The sequence below is a fragment of the Acipenser ruthenus genome, chromosome 6 (genome assembly GCF_902713425.1).
Source record: "Acipenser ruthenus chromosome 6, fAciRut3.2 maternal haplotype, whole genome shotgun sequence".
NCBI lineage: Eukaryota > Metazoa > Chordata > Actinopteri > Acipenseriformes > Acipenseridae > Acipenser > Acipenser ruthenus.
In genome coordinates, this window is record NC_081194.1 from 28,904,234 (window position 1) to 28,921,910 (window position 17,677).

General features: G+C 38.0%; 1 protein-coding gene across 1 annotated transcript in view; it reads left to right on the forward strand.

Annotated features, from left to right (window-relative positions):
• The window catches only part of cenpf (centromere protein F), a 57,537-nt gene that overhangs the window by 14,664 nt on the left and 25,196 nt on the right, over positions 1 to 17,677 (forward strand). The window contains exons 7-11 of the mRNA XM_034017203.3: positions 3,420 to 3,622; positions 3,773 to 3,898; positions 9,241 to 9,369; positions 12,937 to 13,059; positions 17,500 to 17,635. Of these exons, the coding sequence (XP_033873094.3) occupies positions 3,420 to 3,622; positions 3,773 to 3,898; positions 9,241 to 9,369; positions 12,937 to 13,059; positions 17,500 to 17,635 (717 nt within the window). The remainder of the gene's footprint in view (positions 1 to 3,419; positions 3,623 to 3,772; positions 3,899 to 9,240; positions 9,370 to 12,936; positions 13,060 to 17,499; positions 17,636 to 17,677) is intronic.

Here is a 17,677-nt window from a genome sequence, read left to right on the forward strand (position 1 = left end):
TTGGGACAATCACCACAGTTGCACAGGGTGGGGATTAAATTTTGCATGCAGTTTGCCAATAAGATATGCACTACAAAGGATAAAGCTATGTGTTATAATGTCTAGGGCAGTGGTGGCCACAATACACAGTACTGAGATCCATTCCATTCCACCAGCAATAAAGTGAACACGAGTACAATAAACTAAAACCCTTTTAATCAATTGGGATTATCTGGCTTTAAGTCAGTGGTAACCAATATGTTAAGGTAGCAATGGAAAAAAAAAACAGAATGCAAACATCATCTTTTTTTTTTGCGAGGAAAAGAAAGTTCTCAAAGCTGCTGTGTATTTTGTGACATTTCTGACCAATAGAAATCACCCCATAAAAGTAACAATGAACATTTCAATTTATTAAAATTAAAGAAATATCTTAGTCAAGAATATAAATGTGTCCCGTTTTTGTTTTCTGCAAAAAACTAAACACGGCGGCTAAGGTTTAGTGTGAACTTTTGCATGCTTTGGACCATTTTTCCAGCTCAGGCTCAAAAGATGTTAAAGCACAACAAAGCTGAGCCTCGAATTTGATCAGAAAGCTTTCCGCACTTTCTCGACTGCAGGTCAGTCAGTGCTAAAAACGTAGTCTCCCGCAGGCATATGGAACCAAAAATAACGGCAAATTCCAGCTCCGCCCTTTAATGTTCATATTCGCTTGGCGACAGCTTCGCCTTCTGAAACTGGGATATTTTCATCCAAATCGCTTGACCGCGTTCTTTATTTCTTGGAGTTTTGCTTCAGATTATGCCATAGTCAACTTGCTTTAATACTACAATAGAATCAACCCGCGCCATCTACAGAATGTCATGTATACATTATTTTCTTTTTATTTATTTTTTTGGCTTGATTCGCTTCCCTCATAAGGGGTGCGTCTCCCCTGTTGAGAACCACTGGGTAAATTTGATGGATTAGCTACTACAACACTTCATATGTGCTGCTCATGTATAGTGTACTTTGAGTTGTGATCACACATTTTTGAAGATTCTGATCAATGTGAATTAAAGATTGCTAAATGACAAGCTTGGTTTCTTCTCACCCAAACTAAGCTGTATTAACTGTCAAAGTTGTTAAAATAGTGGAAAGCACTAGTGGAGGCTTTGAGTAAATTGTTGATGCTCATAACATCGATATATATTGTAACTCCTGAATGTGTCTAAGACTTGCACAGCAGTGTATTTATATATTTTCTTTTTATTTGTTCAGCCTCCAGACAGGTAACTTTTTCAGTTTGTTTTTGGCATTTGGTTTGAATTTCTTATCCAGCAGATGACTACCAACTATGCTTACACCCTGCGTTTTTTTAAAACAATGGTGCAACTTAAGCAGTAAACCCTTAAAGGCATAGGCAGCCCTTAGGTCTGCCACAGCGTTTATGCGGTTAAAAATCTTATGAATGTAATAAGTGCAGAAAAGTAATGCAAGTGCAAAAATCTACAGTACAGGTAGGCTACATTATTGCAAATTGTTTCCAGAGAAGAACTCTGTAATATATGCATCTGGAAGGTCTTTTTTGCAAGTATGGACAGCGAACTTTGTCAGCGTTTTCTAAAAAATCCATAGTATGGAGCAGTGTTAAAAGCGCAGCGCCCACATACGTAGCCATTCATAAAACAAAATTCCCCGGTCATCCAGACGGTTCTGTTTACACAGTAAACCACAGGCAGGTGGTAAACTCCTGAAACAATGTAGGGTTTTCAGTTTGTCAATCACATTTTTCACTGCCGTCCATAGTACAGCAAAGCAGGGCTGAAATTCTTTCCTTTTCTCTTTCCAGCCATGCTTGCTTGCTGTTGCAGTCAGTGCTGTTTTTCAAACTGTAAACCCGACACTTTGTACAGGAATTTAATAGCCAAGGTACAGTACAGGGGTAATATTCAGTAACGAGATGCAAACAGCTAATTGATCGATCTGTCAAGCTTTTACTACAGTAAAGTGCTGACTTTTGTATTGAAATCTATGTGAATGGCACGGTAACGAGGTTAAATCACAGGGAATGGCAAATGCTGTTTGTACAATATAAACGGCTACCTGAAATAACGGTGCTTTTTTGGAGAGATTAATTAACGCAGGATCAAAGTAGTTTTGGGTGGCTTTGGACCTGAAAACAGACTGTCATAGGTGGCCAAACCGTGACTCCCTAGCAGTTCAAGTGCGACTCCCGCTGAAATGCTGGGTGACGCACACTTTGCGGCTCGAATGAACTGAAGAAAGAAAAATAAACAAACTAAGAGAAACAGTAAAAATAAACACAAGTTTAATATTTGTGTTCTCTGTATTCATGCTTGTGTATAGTACACTTCCTAATTACAGTCCCAAGTACTGTATTTTTATGCATTCTGTTTTCACCTTTCTGGTCAGTTTGAGATTAAACTTCATTTTCCCTTCAACAGCTGACCCTGCTTTAGTACAAAACCCACTACATTACTGTTTATTATGGTAACGTTTTAAATTACTGTGCTTATTCCTTTGGCTGAAGAGATATTATCAGCCCGTCCTCTAACTAGGGAATCTGCTGCACGATTAAACTACTGGTGATAAACAATGTTGTGGCTGCTATATAAAATGTAAGAGATGAAAAAAATCTGTTCTTTGATGCAAAATTGCATTTAGGCACTCTACGATTTGACTGACGAAAGATAACAGGTTTATTGGAGTTAACAGAAAACTTTGTTCAGCTTATGGTTGCCTTTTCACTTACTTTTTTGTTTTAATTATTGAGCTTTTTGCTGCATTACAGCCCTTCATTAGTTATTTTCTTTGTTAAGTTTTCAGTTGCACGTCTGCAACACACAAACCTTAATGTGTATTTTTATTTGTTTTTCACTGTTCTAAATATCTTGATGCAACTGTTCATTTTAAGCAGTGTTTTTTTTTTTTTTTTTTTTTATACAATAATACTCGCCCAGGTCTGGTCACCATCACAACTGTTGCATGAAAGAGGTTACCATATTCTGCTGGTGTTAATATACAGCACCTCTCTACACTAAGCATTTGTATATCAGCTGACAAGGTTTCAGCTTATATCCCATCATGCCTTTCTTCTTAGGCATACATGAACCCCAATGTCTCTGACGAGCACCTCGGTTCATATTTTTACAATATCCCAACAGAAGGGCTCTGCTTTATTTTTTGTGCATATGTATAGCTATTATGTACTATATTTCGCTTTACAGTATGTGTCTTGAACCATTTTGGTATGCAGCTCGTAGGGTCAGGAAGTTTGGCCATCCCTGCTATATGTACTGACTTTATTAAAGTCCATATTTTCTGAAGGACTCGGTGGTTCCCAAACTGGGACGCGGCTGTAAAGTTATTGCAACACTTACTATTACAATACATTTACAATTGGTGACTTAAAAAAATCATATAATGTGTTTTGTCTTTAGATCTGAAAACAAAAGTATCTGAATTGGAGCTTCGCCTTCAGGCACAAGAAAAGGACATGAAAAATCACATGAATAAACTTTCTGAAATGCAACGACTGTATGAGAAAGCAAAGTTGGAACTTGAAGAGAAAGATAAGAACCTGAGTAAATGCAGAGATGAATTGACCAGGGTCACTGGGCAGTTTGACCAAACTACTACCAAGGTAAAGGATTTATATTGTTATTTTCTCATATACAAAAGTAGGCTGGAATCCAGTTGTAACACTACTATAATGTTGGTCTTTATCTGTCTGTAAACAACCCACATTCGTGCCTTAAATGTGAAATAATATGACATGGATGTGTCTTTCTAGTGTACACTGGTTGAACAGAAGCTGAAACAGGTAACCGAAGAGCTTAGCTGTCAAAGACATAATGCAGAAAATTCACGGCTTGCATTGGAACAGAAATGGAAGGACCAGGAAAATGGTTACCAGAAGGTTTGTACAAAATGTATTGGAAACCTTTTACAAAAACAGCATGTGAAACTGATATAAAAGTTATTTGATCATCACTAGTAAAGAAGCGACATTAACGAATACCAGAAAATATGGGCGGGCTAGTATATCGTGGTTAAGGTACATTACGGAATTGACACAGTCCTAATTAGTCTGCACCTGCGATTATCAGTGGGGCAGTTTCCATAGAAAAAGAAATGTCTCACCTTTCTCTATTTTGGTAGTACTTTAGGGTTGTGTGTGTTTCCATGTAGTTTTCTTTTAGCCTGAGAAATTCTCCTTCCAAATGCAAATAACCTAATTTAATATTAAAATACGACAGGGAAATACTTCAAATATTTCTGTCAGAGTTCCAATTTGCGCAATTATTGATATCGTACAACTTTCAACAAACGGAGTTTCCACGAACTTTAGGTTGTATTCAAGCACCGCAACCCAGCCTGCCTCATTTGGCAACCAACAAAACAAACCAAGATAGCGTTACACAAATAATAATAATAAAAATAAATAAATAAATAAATAAAAACATTCCATAAGAAAGCACTGTGTACTATCATTGTACTATTTGTTAAACATTTTTTTTGACTGCTTAAATATTTATTACAAACGGGTTCACATAACTGGTACGCAGGTATGCATGCGGACTAATAAAGAAAAATGCAGACTTCGATATTGCGTACTGTCAGTACATTTAACAGGAAAGCATTTTAAATAAAGGCAGGGAGGGTGCTCACGGTTGGAAGGTGAGCTATACCTGCATAATGAGTGGATTTTTCCAGGAGAGGGGGGGTCTGTGGGTTTTTGTTAATAAAAAAACACTTTTTGAACTCGTTTCACAAAGTAAAAACGTGGCAAAAATAAGAATACAGTAACGTACCTGTTTCTTAAACTAAAATGTTTTTATTTTGCAGGTATTCGACACATAACTTTGTTTTGACTGCTCCATCTTTACACTTCTCCCTTTTCTATTTTGACGCCAGCTGCTGTACTCCGTGTACGAACACCGGAAATCGACAGCTTGAGACTAGTTTGATAGATGAGTATTCAGTCGACTAATCATGCCTAAAGAGCACATGTTTTATTGGATATTTACTTTTAAAGTAAAAAATGCCGGACACATTTTATCAATTTGTATTATACGTTAACTGTTATGTAAAAACGGTACGCATTTATTTGTCAGTTAACCGTTTTAACCTATTACATCCCAAATATATAATATATGTATATGTGTATATATATATATGTGTGTGTGTGTGTGTATATATATATATATATATATATATATATATATATATATAATATATACACACATACATATATATATATATATATACACACATACACACACACAGTCAAAACCGCTTAATGTCACATTAAAGGGACTGAGCATAAATGGTGACAATAAGCGGAGTTGACGACATCAGAAGTTAACCAATACTTAGTAAAGTGAAATGCATTATGCTTCCGTAATTAAAGAAAACCCCAAACAGTTTTCGTTCAGTGTACCATGTGCAAAATTCTAGAAACTACCAAATGCGCTTTTTGGCATTAATACTGTATGCTGCAGGCTATACTTATTTTATTAGTTCCAATCCATATACCATATTAAACCAAAATCATGAAAATGCTGTTCATATATAAATGCACTTGCCTTATCGATATAAACGAAATTAACATTTTTAAATAGTAAAGCATGTGTAAAAGTTGGTTATTTTATCACTGCACTGTTCAATGCATTTAATACATTTGAAATAATAAAATAAAAAATAAGTTTAAGTACACCTACTTACAAACAGCATGCACAATCCAAAACAGTCCAACCTTGATATCACCGTAGTATTTAAATTAAACAAAAAAACTATTTTAACAGTACAGTAGTCTATATCCTTGAAGTTACAGGAACAAACTGGTTCTGGAGAAAGCTGAGAATTAAACAGCTATTTGTCCATTGTCCATAGAATCCTGTGTGTACATGTCCAGCAAATCCATGGGAAGAACTTTATTAAATTTTTTTTTTAAACAAACTCACGGCGTCATATTTCCCAAAGAGTAACAGTTACGCGATGTAGCCGCATCATGTGACCGCAACTCCACAAGGCTTTCAAGAATAAGGTTGACCGAATGTGCCAGAATAGTTTGTTATAGATGGCAGTTGAAAGTGATATTAAGTGGGGGCGAAATTAATGGTATGCCTGTTAAATTTGATTGACATTTAACCGGAGTGTGACAATAACAGAAGTGATATAATCAGGAGTGTGTTTCTAATGCCTTACATTATATTCGGGCCGGGGCATTTCAATTTGATGATAATAAGCAGAGTGTGACATTAGCAGAAGTGACATTAAGCGGATTCGAGTGTGTGTGTGTGTGTGTGCAAGTTTGCTGCTTGCAACATTTGCAAGGCCAATCTCCCAGTAGAGGATACAGTAAGCATGGCAGGTGCTCTTACTGTTTGAGACTGCGGATTCTGTGAGTTCTGCGCGTCCTTCTCTAAGCATACGCTACAGAAACAGGTGTCTCACAGCTCCGTGAAACGGTCCACGTCTATACCACCAGGACAGGGTTCTCCAGCATCATCCCTTAAGGGGATGGCTGCATCCTCCTCTGAGGTCGCTGTGCCAAGGGAGAGCAGGAAAGTTGAACAAGTGGCACGGTCTTCCTCTGCCTCTCCCTCCCCTCCTGTTTCTCCTGGATTTTCTTTTTGAGGTGCACTCATTGGGGTCACCTGGCTACAGCTCTGTCGGTCTTTGAGGACTTTAAGTAGCATCCATGAGGCAGGGAAACTCGGCTTGGCTGTTCCCTCCAGTAGATGTGGCCATCGCTTCTTTGGTGCAGGCATCCAAGTTAGCGCTCCTTAATAAAGATGCTACCTGCCCAAATAAACCGTGTCCGGTCTCAGAGGTGATCCTTAAGTGGACTTACTCAGCTGGCGCGTTCGTCGCATGGCTGGGTAATTATAGCAGCATTTTGGTTGCTTACCAAAGCTGTTTGCTTAGGTCTCTCTCCCAGAACTACAAACCCACAGCACAACAGATGAGCTGTGGCTTGTTAATAAGAACCTGCTCCGTATCTCTAAGCTGAACAGACAGGCGGTGGGCAGGAATCTTGCCACTCTGGTAGCCGCGAGATGACAGCTGTAGCTCTCCCAGGCACGAGTGGCTGACGGAAATAAAGCATCGCTGTTGGATGCCCCCATTACACCTGGGCATACTTTTGGACCCGTGGTAGATGAGATGCTACAATGCTCTCAATGTGCAAGACAGTCCACAAAGGAGCTGGTGTGCCTGCTTCCCAACCGGCCACCCCCAATACACAAACCAGCTCCAAACTGGTGACCAAGGCCCCAGCAGCTTCAGAGAACGGCATATCCGGCTGCTACAGCCAGAGGGGGTTTTCATAACCGGCCCACGGCTGCGCATTGGGGGAACTTTAACAAGTTCCGCTGTCAGGCGCACAGGCAAAAGCCTCAGTTTAAGCCTCAAGCCAAGCAACAGCTCTAGCAATTTGCTGCCACAGGGAGTCACCTGGAGTATTAGTGTCAAAGCACCACAGTCAACTGGGTGCGCCCTACTGTACAGACCGGCTATTCTGTGCAATTCAAACACAGTCCCCTTCCCTCTTGGGGAGTGACTACTACTCCAAAGCGGTCGGCTGACGGCACACGCTTCGGAGGACAGCGTATGCTTGTCTTTGTCGCTCCCGAGTCAGAGCGGGGGTGGGAGCTAAACAAAAATAATTGGACAATATTAAATTGGGGAGAAAACAACTACAAAAAAACTAATTGGCGACTACTAAATTAAAAAAAAAAATTGAGACAGGAAAAAGTAAACAAACCAGATTATGCATGTGCACGCCTATATAGTGATATCTATGGAATGCCATATGGGTCAAAAAAGAGTTGTGTTGCTTTAGAGCGAGTGAGAATCTCATGGGACAGAAAAAAGGCAAGCATGTCAAACAGTGCCAAACTTGCTGGAAATATTGTGTAGTGATTTTTATATAGATTGTATATGTTATATTTTTTTGTTGCGACTTTCTGTTATTTGTAATGTAATAAAAAAAGAACGAAAGCGGTGCGTTTTTTCCCCTTCATTTTACAAAGCCATTTACACGTTTTTGTTTTATTTAAGTGTTTAAATTTCAGTTTTCATTTGCTTGTTTATCTACAAAAAGTCACAAGGAAACCTCATGTTATTACTTTATGAAAATGTCTGGCCACTATTTACTGTGAAGAAACGGCAATGGCAAGGAATGGGAAAAAAAAGGGAAAAAATAAATTAAAATGCGGTTTCAGCTTTATGTACTGTTATTTCGGGAATAAACAAAACAACATTTAACTAACTTGATCCGCTATTTGGCATCGTTGATTTTGTAGTTAACTCACTGGGTAAATAAGGCCTAGGCAACGTTATCTTTTACTCCTGCAATATTTTTCTACTTTAACATTACATATTGTAACATCTTGCTGTAAAATACAGGCGCACACACACCTCTACTACTATGCTGTCTCTGCCTGTATTCTGAGCAATATAATGGCTTTTATTACTTTTTAAAACGATTGAATATCCGAACGAATATTTAAATTAAGCGAATATCCGAACATGAAAATCCTGTGTTCGTCCCAGCACATATTATACCTTAATTTTGGTGCGTACCAAGCCATTTCTTTTGTAACTCATGTGCAAACCTAATGTTAAAGGTTATGTGAACCTCTGATTTATAAACCTATTATACACATACATCTATAATCAGCAGTGCAATCAAAATTAGGGAACATCATCCAAGTCGCTGTCGAGCTCCACCTCCTCCAATAGTTCAAACAGTTGGGATGTCAAGGATCAGGGGTGCAAATTTGGAGCTAGATTCTAGTGCCAGGTTACCTCATATAGCACGAGCGACATTAAATTCTGGCACCAATAGACATGTTTAATATATTGTAGTTGTTATTACTATTTGTTTTATTCTTTGGCAACCATAGATGGTTGTTTTTCATTGGGTCTGGATTACTGATATGACCCACCCACACTCAACCACGTACACAGGATCGAATGTTCGTGTAATGTGAGATGTTGGGATGCTCCCCCAGGAACAGGTTTTTTTTGGCTTACAGAACACTCTGAGGGACATTATAAAGTACTTCAGAAACCATACAAGCTTTCTGCTCTCCCCCCCCCCCCCCCCCAACACTACTGTTTATCTTTTTATATGGCTTCATTATTAAATGTACCTTTTTTATGTAAAAAAAAATTACAATATAGTGCATGTAGTGATTTACTACAACAAAATGTTGCATAATTAATGCTTGTTTACAAACTCTTTAACAGGAACTTGCACATCAACAGAATTCTCTACAGGATCTGGATAAACAACTAAACCAGATGAAAATGAAAATGAGCCAGGAGTTGCAGCAAGCCAAGAATGAATTCAATGCTCTGCAATCGGAAATTGACAAAGTATGAGTGAAACTAAAGTTTTTACAATCTTTATACAAAAACTTAAATGCATAATCTTCTTGCTCATAAAATATATATTAAAGGAATACATCCTAAATATATATATATCTATATCTATATATATATATATATATATATATATATATATATGTATATGTATGTATGTGTATATACAGTGCCTTGCGAAAGTATTCGACCCCCTTGAACTTTGCGACCTTTTGCCACATTTCAGGCTTCAAACATAAAGATATGAAACTGTAATTTTTTGTGAAGAATCAACAACAAGTGGGACACAATCATGAAGTGGAACGAAATTTATTGGATATTTCAAACTTTTTTAACAAATAAAAAACTGAAAAATTGGGCGTGCAAAATTATTCAGCCCCCTTAAGTTAATACTTTGTAGCGCCACCTTTTGCTGCGATTACAGCTGTAAGTCGCTTGGGGTATGTCTCTATCAGTTTTGCACATCGAGAGACTGAAATTTTTGCCCATTCCTCCTTGCAAAACAGCTCGAGCTCAGTGAGGTTGGATGGAGAGCATTTGTGAACAGCAGTTTTCAGTTCTTTCCACAGATTCTCGATTGGATTCAGGTCTGGACTTTGACTTGGCCATTCTAACACCTGGATATGTTTATTTGTGAACCATTCCATTGTAGATTTTGCTTTATGTTTTGGATCATTGTCTTGTTGGAAGACAAATCTCCGTCCCAGTCTCAGGTCTTTTGCAGACTCCATCAGGTTTTCTTCCAGAATGGTCCTGTATTTGGCTCCATCCATCTTCCCATCAATTTTAACCATCTTCCCTGTCCCTGCTGAAGAAAAGCAGGCCCAAACCATGATGCTGCCACCACCATGTTTGACAGTGGGGATGGTGTGTTCAGGGTGATGAGCTGTGTTGCTTTTACGCCAAACATAACGTTTTGCATTGTTGCCAAAAAGTTCGATTTTGGTTTCATCTGACCAGAGCACCTTCTTCCACATGTTTGGTGTGTCTCCCAGGTGGCTTGTGGCAAACTGTAAACGACACTTTTTATGGATATCTTTAAGAAATGGCTTTCTTCTTGCCACTCTTCCATAAAGGCCAGATTTGTGCAGTATACGACTGATTGTTGTCCTATGGACAGAGTCTCCCACCTCAGCTGTAGATCTCTGCAGTTCATCCAGAGTGATCATGGGCCTCTTGGCTGCATCTCTTCTCCTTGTATGAGCTGAAAGTTTAGAGGGACGGCCAGGTCTTGGTAGATTTGCAGTGGTCTGATACTCCTTCCATTTCAATATTATCGCTTGCACAGTGCTCCTTGGGATGTTTAAAGCTTGGGAAATCTTTTTGTATCCAAATCCGGCTTTAAACTTCTCCACAACAGTATCTCGGACCTGCCTGGTGTGTTCCTTTTTCTTCATGATGCTCTCTGCGCTTTAAACGGACCTCTGAGACTATCACAGTGCAGGTGCATTTATACGGAGACTTGATTACACACAGGTGGATTCTATTTATCATCATTAGTCATTTAGGTCAACATTGGATCATTCAGAGATCCTCACTGAACTTCTGGAGAGAGTTTGCTGCACTGAAAGTAAAGGGGCTGAATAATTTTGCACGCCCAATTTTTCAGTTTTTTATTTGTTAAAAAAGTTTGAAATATCCAATAAATTTCGTTCCACTTCATGATTGTGTCCCACTTGTTGTTGATTCTTCACAAAAAATTACAGTTTCATATCTTTATGTTTGAAGCCTGAAATGTGGCAAAAGGTCGCAAAGTTCAAGGGGGTCGAATACTTTCGCAAGGCACTGTATATATATATATATATATATATATATATATACACACACACACACATGTAAGTGGTTTACAATACATGAGGTGGCAGCAGATTTACAAGGTAACTAAAATATATACTGATGCACAATGAAAACACAAGACTCTTAAGTTTTACATCAATAGCTCCTTGAGCACATACATAATGTTATTTACATTTTAAATAGTGAGATAGGTTTGTTGATTGTTTGAGTAGTATTGTTCCTTGGGATAACAAAATACTGAGCTCAAGTCATGTGATTCCAAAAAAATGCCAGGTGCTCAGTGTTTGTTATTTGAGTTGAGTTAAATTGCCAAAATGAGTTGATTAAGAATCTGTATAAATAGCCATTTGAGTTTTAAAGATCGCCTGGTTGCTCTCGGCATGATTGAAGGCAGTCTGTCTGAGAGAAGTTGTCCGGAGAATGAGATGTTCTGCTTCAACAATCAGCAGACTAGTCCAGAGAACCAGGAAACAGGCTCTGAGGGACAGACCACGTCCTGGAAGACAGAGGGTCACCACAGGCCCAGGACCGTTGCATCCGATTGATCCATCTGCGTTAATCGTTTTCAGACTGCAGTGGCTACAGCACAAGAAATTCCAGGAAGAAGTAACACGCCTATCAGCAGAATGACTGTAGCTCAGAGGCCGTTCAGGGTTAACATGTTGACAGCTGAGAGACGAAATCGCCATCTTCTGTGGGCCAGAGAACACCTGAGGTAGCAGCAGAGAGAGTGGTGGAGTGATTTATTTACCGATGAATGCCGTTTTGCCCTTGACAGACCTGACGGAAGACAACGTGTGTGGAGACATCGTGGTGAGCGTTATGCTGACTGTTGCATTGTTCAAGCCAACCGGTGGGGCGGTGGAAGTGTGCTGATGTGGAGAGAAATCTCCTTTAACACAACAACGCCTTTGGTGCAGATTCAGGGCAACGTTACTGCTCAGCGATACATTGACAAAGTCCTTGAGGCAACAGTTTTTCCGTTCTTGCAAGCCAGTCCGGAAGTGTTGAATTTCCAGCAGGACAATGTAAGACCACACAGTGCTAGGATTACAATTGCACAACTTCAAGAAAACAATGTCAAGGTCTTGCCATGGCCAGCTTTTTCTCCTGACCTGAGTCAAACAGAACCAAATCGCCAGGAGACAACCGCAACCAGCCAACCTTTGCCAGCTGGCTGCAGCTGTACAGGAGGAGTGGCGGAACATCCCACAGCAATCTATCCAGGGGCTGATCAGGTCTGTGCGTCAACGCTGCCAGTATTGTGTTAATGCTCAGGGAGGTCATACCCGATACTAACTGTAATGTTTTCATTCTGACAGTGTGTCACATTTCATACTGAAAACGTATGATTCTTTGATCTGTATTTTTGTTCACGTTTGCTTTGATTTTGTTTATCTATGTTTTAAAATATTTGATTAAATCCATTAGACCTGAGTGTTGCGTTTCTTTTGTGCATCAGTATATATGAAAAATATGTATATGCTGTCCTTTTTCATTTTAACATGTTTATTAATGCTAAGGTGATCCACGAACATTAAGAATAGGTAATGATATTTACATACATTAATTATAGGCAGTCTTGAGAGATTAGATTGCTCTTATGCAAACATGTACATTAAACTTGTATACCAACTACAAACTATTAGCAAACATTCAGTTCTAGAACTTTACTTCAAAATATTAATTGTGGAAAAATATAACAGGGGCCGCAAACTGCTGAATCCTTTGTAATACAGTATTTTTCTTCCTTTTTTATTACAGGTAACTGCACAGAGACACCGTTTAGAAAAAGACGTTGATGATATGAAACAGAAATTGTGCAGGTCAGAGCAGACGCTGCAAGCCAGCCAGACAAAGGAAAATGATTGGAGAAAAAGGTTTGAGGTAGGTTAAAGGTAAAAAGTTACAGGGATGGAAATAGACGGTATTGCATCTCAATTCGAGGTAGAACACATGATAAAACTGCGATGCACATTTATTTGTGGCTTGCTAATAGAGACGGAATTCCATCAAAATGGCCTCTCCCAAGTCCATGCCTATGATTTGTGTAGAAATGCCAAAAAAATCTTGGGGGGGGGGGGGTGGGGAGTGGAAAACTGTTTTCGCACAAACTTAATGACTTGTGACCTTTTAGTATATTTTTCTCCTATTGAACTGTAACTTGATTGAGACCATAGGCACCTAACCCATAGAGCACAGGGGAAGCAAACTATATATTTTGCCACTCTACTTTTTTTGCTCCGTGTAAACACATGATTATTCTAAGTTTTACCCACCATAGTCAGTATTGTGGAGTAGTGGTTAGGGCTCTGGACTCTTGACCGGAGGGTCGTGGGTTCAATCCCAGGTGGGGGACACTGCTGCTGTACCCTTAAGCAAGGTACTTTACCTAGATTGCTCCAGTAAAAACCCAACTGTATAAATGGGTAATTGTATAAAAAAATAATGTAATATCTTGTAACAATTGTAAGTCGCCCTGGATAAGGGCATCTGCTAAGAAATAAATAATAATAATAATAATAATAATAATAATAATAATAATAGTCCACTCTGCACTATTTACAACGGCTGATGTTAGCAGCGGTGTGACTGCAACAGAAGATGCTGGGCAGTTTGGATACTATAAAAAATGATTAATTAAATATAGGCTAGGTAATTGTTAGTTTAGTTTGTTTTATTCGCTATTAATTAAATTATATTCAGACGGTTATTTATGTATCTTTTTAAATAAGGACATTAGTAGGTTTGTGTTGCTGCGGGGCCATGAACGGGTTTAAGTTCAACAACAACTCTAAATAAAAAGTTACTGCTATTAAGCACCGGTAATCTGAAGCAGTGGTATTGCAAAATAACAATACCGTTTTTACTTTAGAATTATTATTATTTTTTTTCCATTAAAAACTTGTCGTTCTTTATTAATAAATTTTCAGCTTTCATATTGAAGGTTGTTGTGTACTACTCATTCAAGCAAACCAAGTAGGAATTTACTTAAGAAGTTTTTCAAGTCAAGTAAGCTTATTTGTGTATAAATAATGACAACAGTTTACTTTAAAGGCACGCATCTGAATCGTAAGGTAATTAAACTGTTTGCTTATACTGTCAGCCCTGGTTAAAGATATAAATAATGTACCCGATCCGAAGCAAGTGAAAAACTTGCCTGAATATTAAAGTAAAAAATATAAATATTTTAAAACTAATGTATTTTTTTACAGTTGGTTATTAGTTATCGACATAGTAAATTATGTCAAACTCAAAACTATATGAACGCTGTATTTATAATATCTGATTGAGTTAAGCAGAGATTGTATATGGTTTTTGCAGCTGAGGTTTTATAAAATTAATATGTGAATTGGGCATACATGTAAAAGGTTTGATCAGTAACATTTCAAAAGCTGTTTAACCAGCCTCATGTCAGATTTATTGGGGGGGGGGGGTAGGGGAGTTTGTCAAAATGATCATTGGCCACAGGCAGGACAGGTAAAGTGTTTCTCGTTTGATAGACGTCACGTACACACTCGCAAACGAACTACCCTTTCAAAAATGTACGTAGACAATCGGTGACGTTCTGGACCAGAATCTTGTTAGAATTAAAGTCTTGTTATATTATTTTACTATTCCATCATCCACCTAAAAACTGAAATATTTCTATACTCAGCTGTGCACAAACATTGCGGTTGTTCATTTTCTAGCCAGTCCTGAAGTAATTTAATTTAATTAATTAAAGAAATTGTTAATTGCTACACAATATATTTTGAGTTACAGAATTGCTATACAAATGAAGAAAGTTTATTTCCTTCCCTGAGTTGTAAATATTGAATTTGGGCCAAAGGAACAAAAGATGGAATAGTGCTTTACTTAACCCATGCAACAAACTGAAGTTCTGTGTTTCACAGAGCAGATACCTTAGAACAGTGGTACTCAATTCCATTCTCTGGCGGGCCAGATAAGGCAATGTCCAAACCTTGGGGGGCCACAGGCAGCTCAAGATGTGCGTAGTGGTGGGGGGTTGTTTAAATGGTCGTGAAAATCTGACTATCCAATCGCACTTTACATACAGTAACAAAACGTTGCAACACTGCACTTGCACCAACCAACTAATACATCTCAGAAATAACTACTTAATATGATACCATGTTTGATCGCCATTAATAATAAAAATATTAAGCAAATATCATTTCCTGACAAGTATTCAAACGACATCTTGCAAACAAATAATTATACAAATCTCACTGTAATATTATTAAAACAGCATGTTATTAATTTTAATTTTACTAAAACTAGAACATGTTCTCACAATTACTGCGCAGCAAGCATTCAAGTTAAGTAACAAAAGCACTTATGTTGTATAAGCATCTTACTAAGCGCCTGATTAAAAGTGTAGCACAGTGTCTAAATATGCATGTTCTAACTCCAATGTGCTTAAATGTAAATGAAAAGTTTCTAAATTAAATACATGGCATGACAGTAAACAGAGGGAAAATAAACTTCAGTGCATATCCACCGTGCCATCTTTGAGAGGCGTGCCGCAGGTGCATTTCTTACTGTTGCCAAACAGGTTTTTTTAAGCCTAAATAAAAGATCTTTGACAGGCTAGGTTTCTTCGGCCAATTTCCTGTGACTGAGCACTTACTGGTGGCCGCATTGCTAATTTTCCTAACAATACTTAGTTTATCATATGCAAAATATAGACATATGCACTTAAGTTTTTTCATCTATTTCTATAATAAAACCAAACTGTTTCTCATTTTAAAACATACAGCAGCCCCGCTCAACTTCCCAAGACTTTCTACAATAAACTGGAGACAAACATCTGGTGTTTTGGAAGATTTAAAATATATATATATAGTATTGCTCTGACAACAGGTCAAACATAACAGGTAATCAATCATATAACTTGATACAATACCTAAGCTAAAGTACATTACTAACATATTTAAGTTAAATTAATACAAAAATGACTTTCACTTTCCTGTTCCAATCACATGCTGCACAATTCCCAGCTAAATCTTACAAAATTAAAGCAATTTCCAGTACTATTTATCCTAAAATAATATGTAAAACTACTATTCCAGAATACTTTGCTCCACTGAATTAACTATAAAGCAGAGGATGTCAAACTTAAAATTATACACTTTTCACGTGTGTATTTCAGGCAGAAACAGTACATAAGTAGACATCGCTTTTTTCTTTTTTATCCCTGCCATTGTAGTTTCTTCGCAATAAACAAAGTGGCAAATGACACATTTTCATGAAGTAATAGCATTACTGGGGTTTACTTTTTTTTTTAAGCTCTGCATGCAAGTGAAAACTGTCAAATTTAACTTAAATAAGCACTTCAAAAATATATGTGGAAAAGGGGGCGTTGTACAAAGAAAAAAAAAAACACAATTTTGGTTTTCGTTTATTACTGTCCTCATAACAGAAAATAGGATCACAGCAAAACAAAACGTTGATCACTATACGTAGCATTTAGCTTGCTAGTTTGGCAAGTGTCTGGAAAGTGTGAAGCACTTTCGAGTGATATGCATTACCTGCAGCTGTATCCCTCGATTCTGACTCGCTTGCCAAATCTGAAGCATCACTTTAGACACAGATGTAGAGTTTTTGCTTCAAATTAATGTGCAGCAATGTTTGTAAGAATATTCAGATAGTTACACCGCACTGAAGAAAATGTTACTACCGCTGTTTTCATATGGCATGAAGCCTTCTCTCATTACTCAACCAATGAGGCACTAAAAGCAAATGGGCGGAGATTTGTGACGCATGCCAAAATGATAGCTTATGAGAATTAAAGTTTGGCCAATCAGCTGACTTGTTCCTGTATTAGGCTGCCAAAAAAACGCTTGTTAGGGGAATCAAATACTGTACCCTGTAGATTAGGGCGACTATAATCTTGCGTATCAGCAATTTCAGCTTTTGTAATGAAGGACAGCTGACACTTGACGGGCCAAAAGAAAGGCTCTCGTGGGCCGCCTATTGAACGCTGCCCTAGAACCACCTTGCCCTTTGGGAGCTTACAGGGTACTGCAGATCAGTCTCCATGACCATTCAGTCACCAGTGCTCATTCCATATAGGACCCCAACAGTTACTATATATAAAAAATAAATAATCCTGACCTTGTATGAAATGGATCCGTGAATAAAGGCTCTGTATCCAGTCTACTGAGCCACCAAGTTCTGCATGCAATTGGACCACTCCACTATAAATATGTTGTATTATGTTTGGGTTAAAATGTCACATGGGTATACACCGAACTGAGATCTCTATCCGAGAGTTAATTGTGCCAGTGTCAATAATGTGTTTCTATTTTATTTTTCTACTAGGAAATGCAGAAAGAGAAAAACTGCTTAACCAGCCAGTTTGATCACAGTATAATGAGACTGAATCAACTGGAAGAAGATTTAAAAACTGCCAAACAAAATCTTCTGCAAAGTCATAGCTTGTCAGAAGACCTAAAAAGTAGGTTTTATTTCAAAGTGGCATGACATTTATTTATATTTA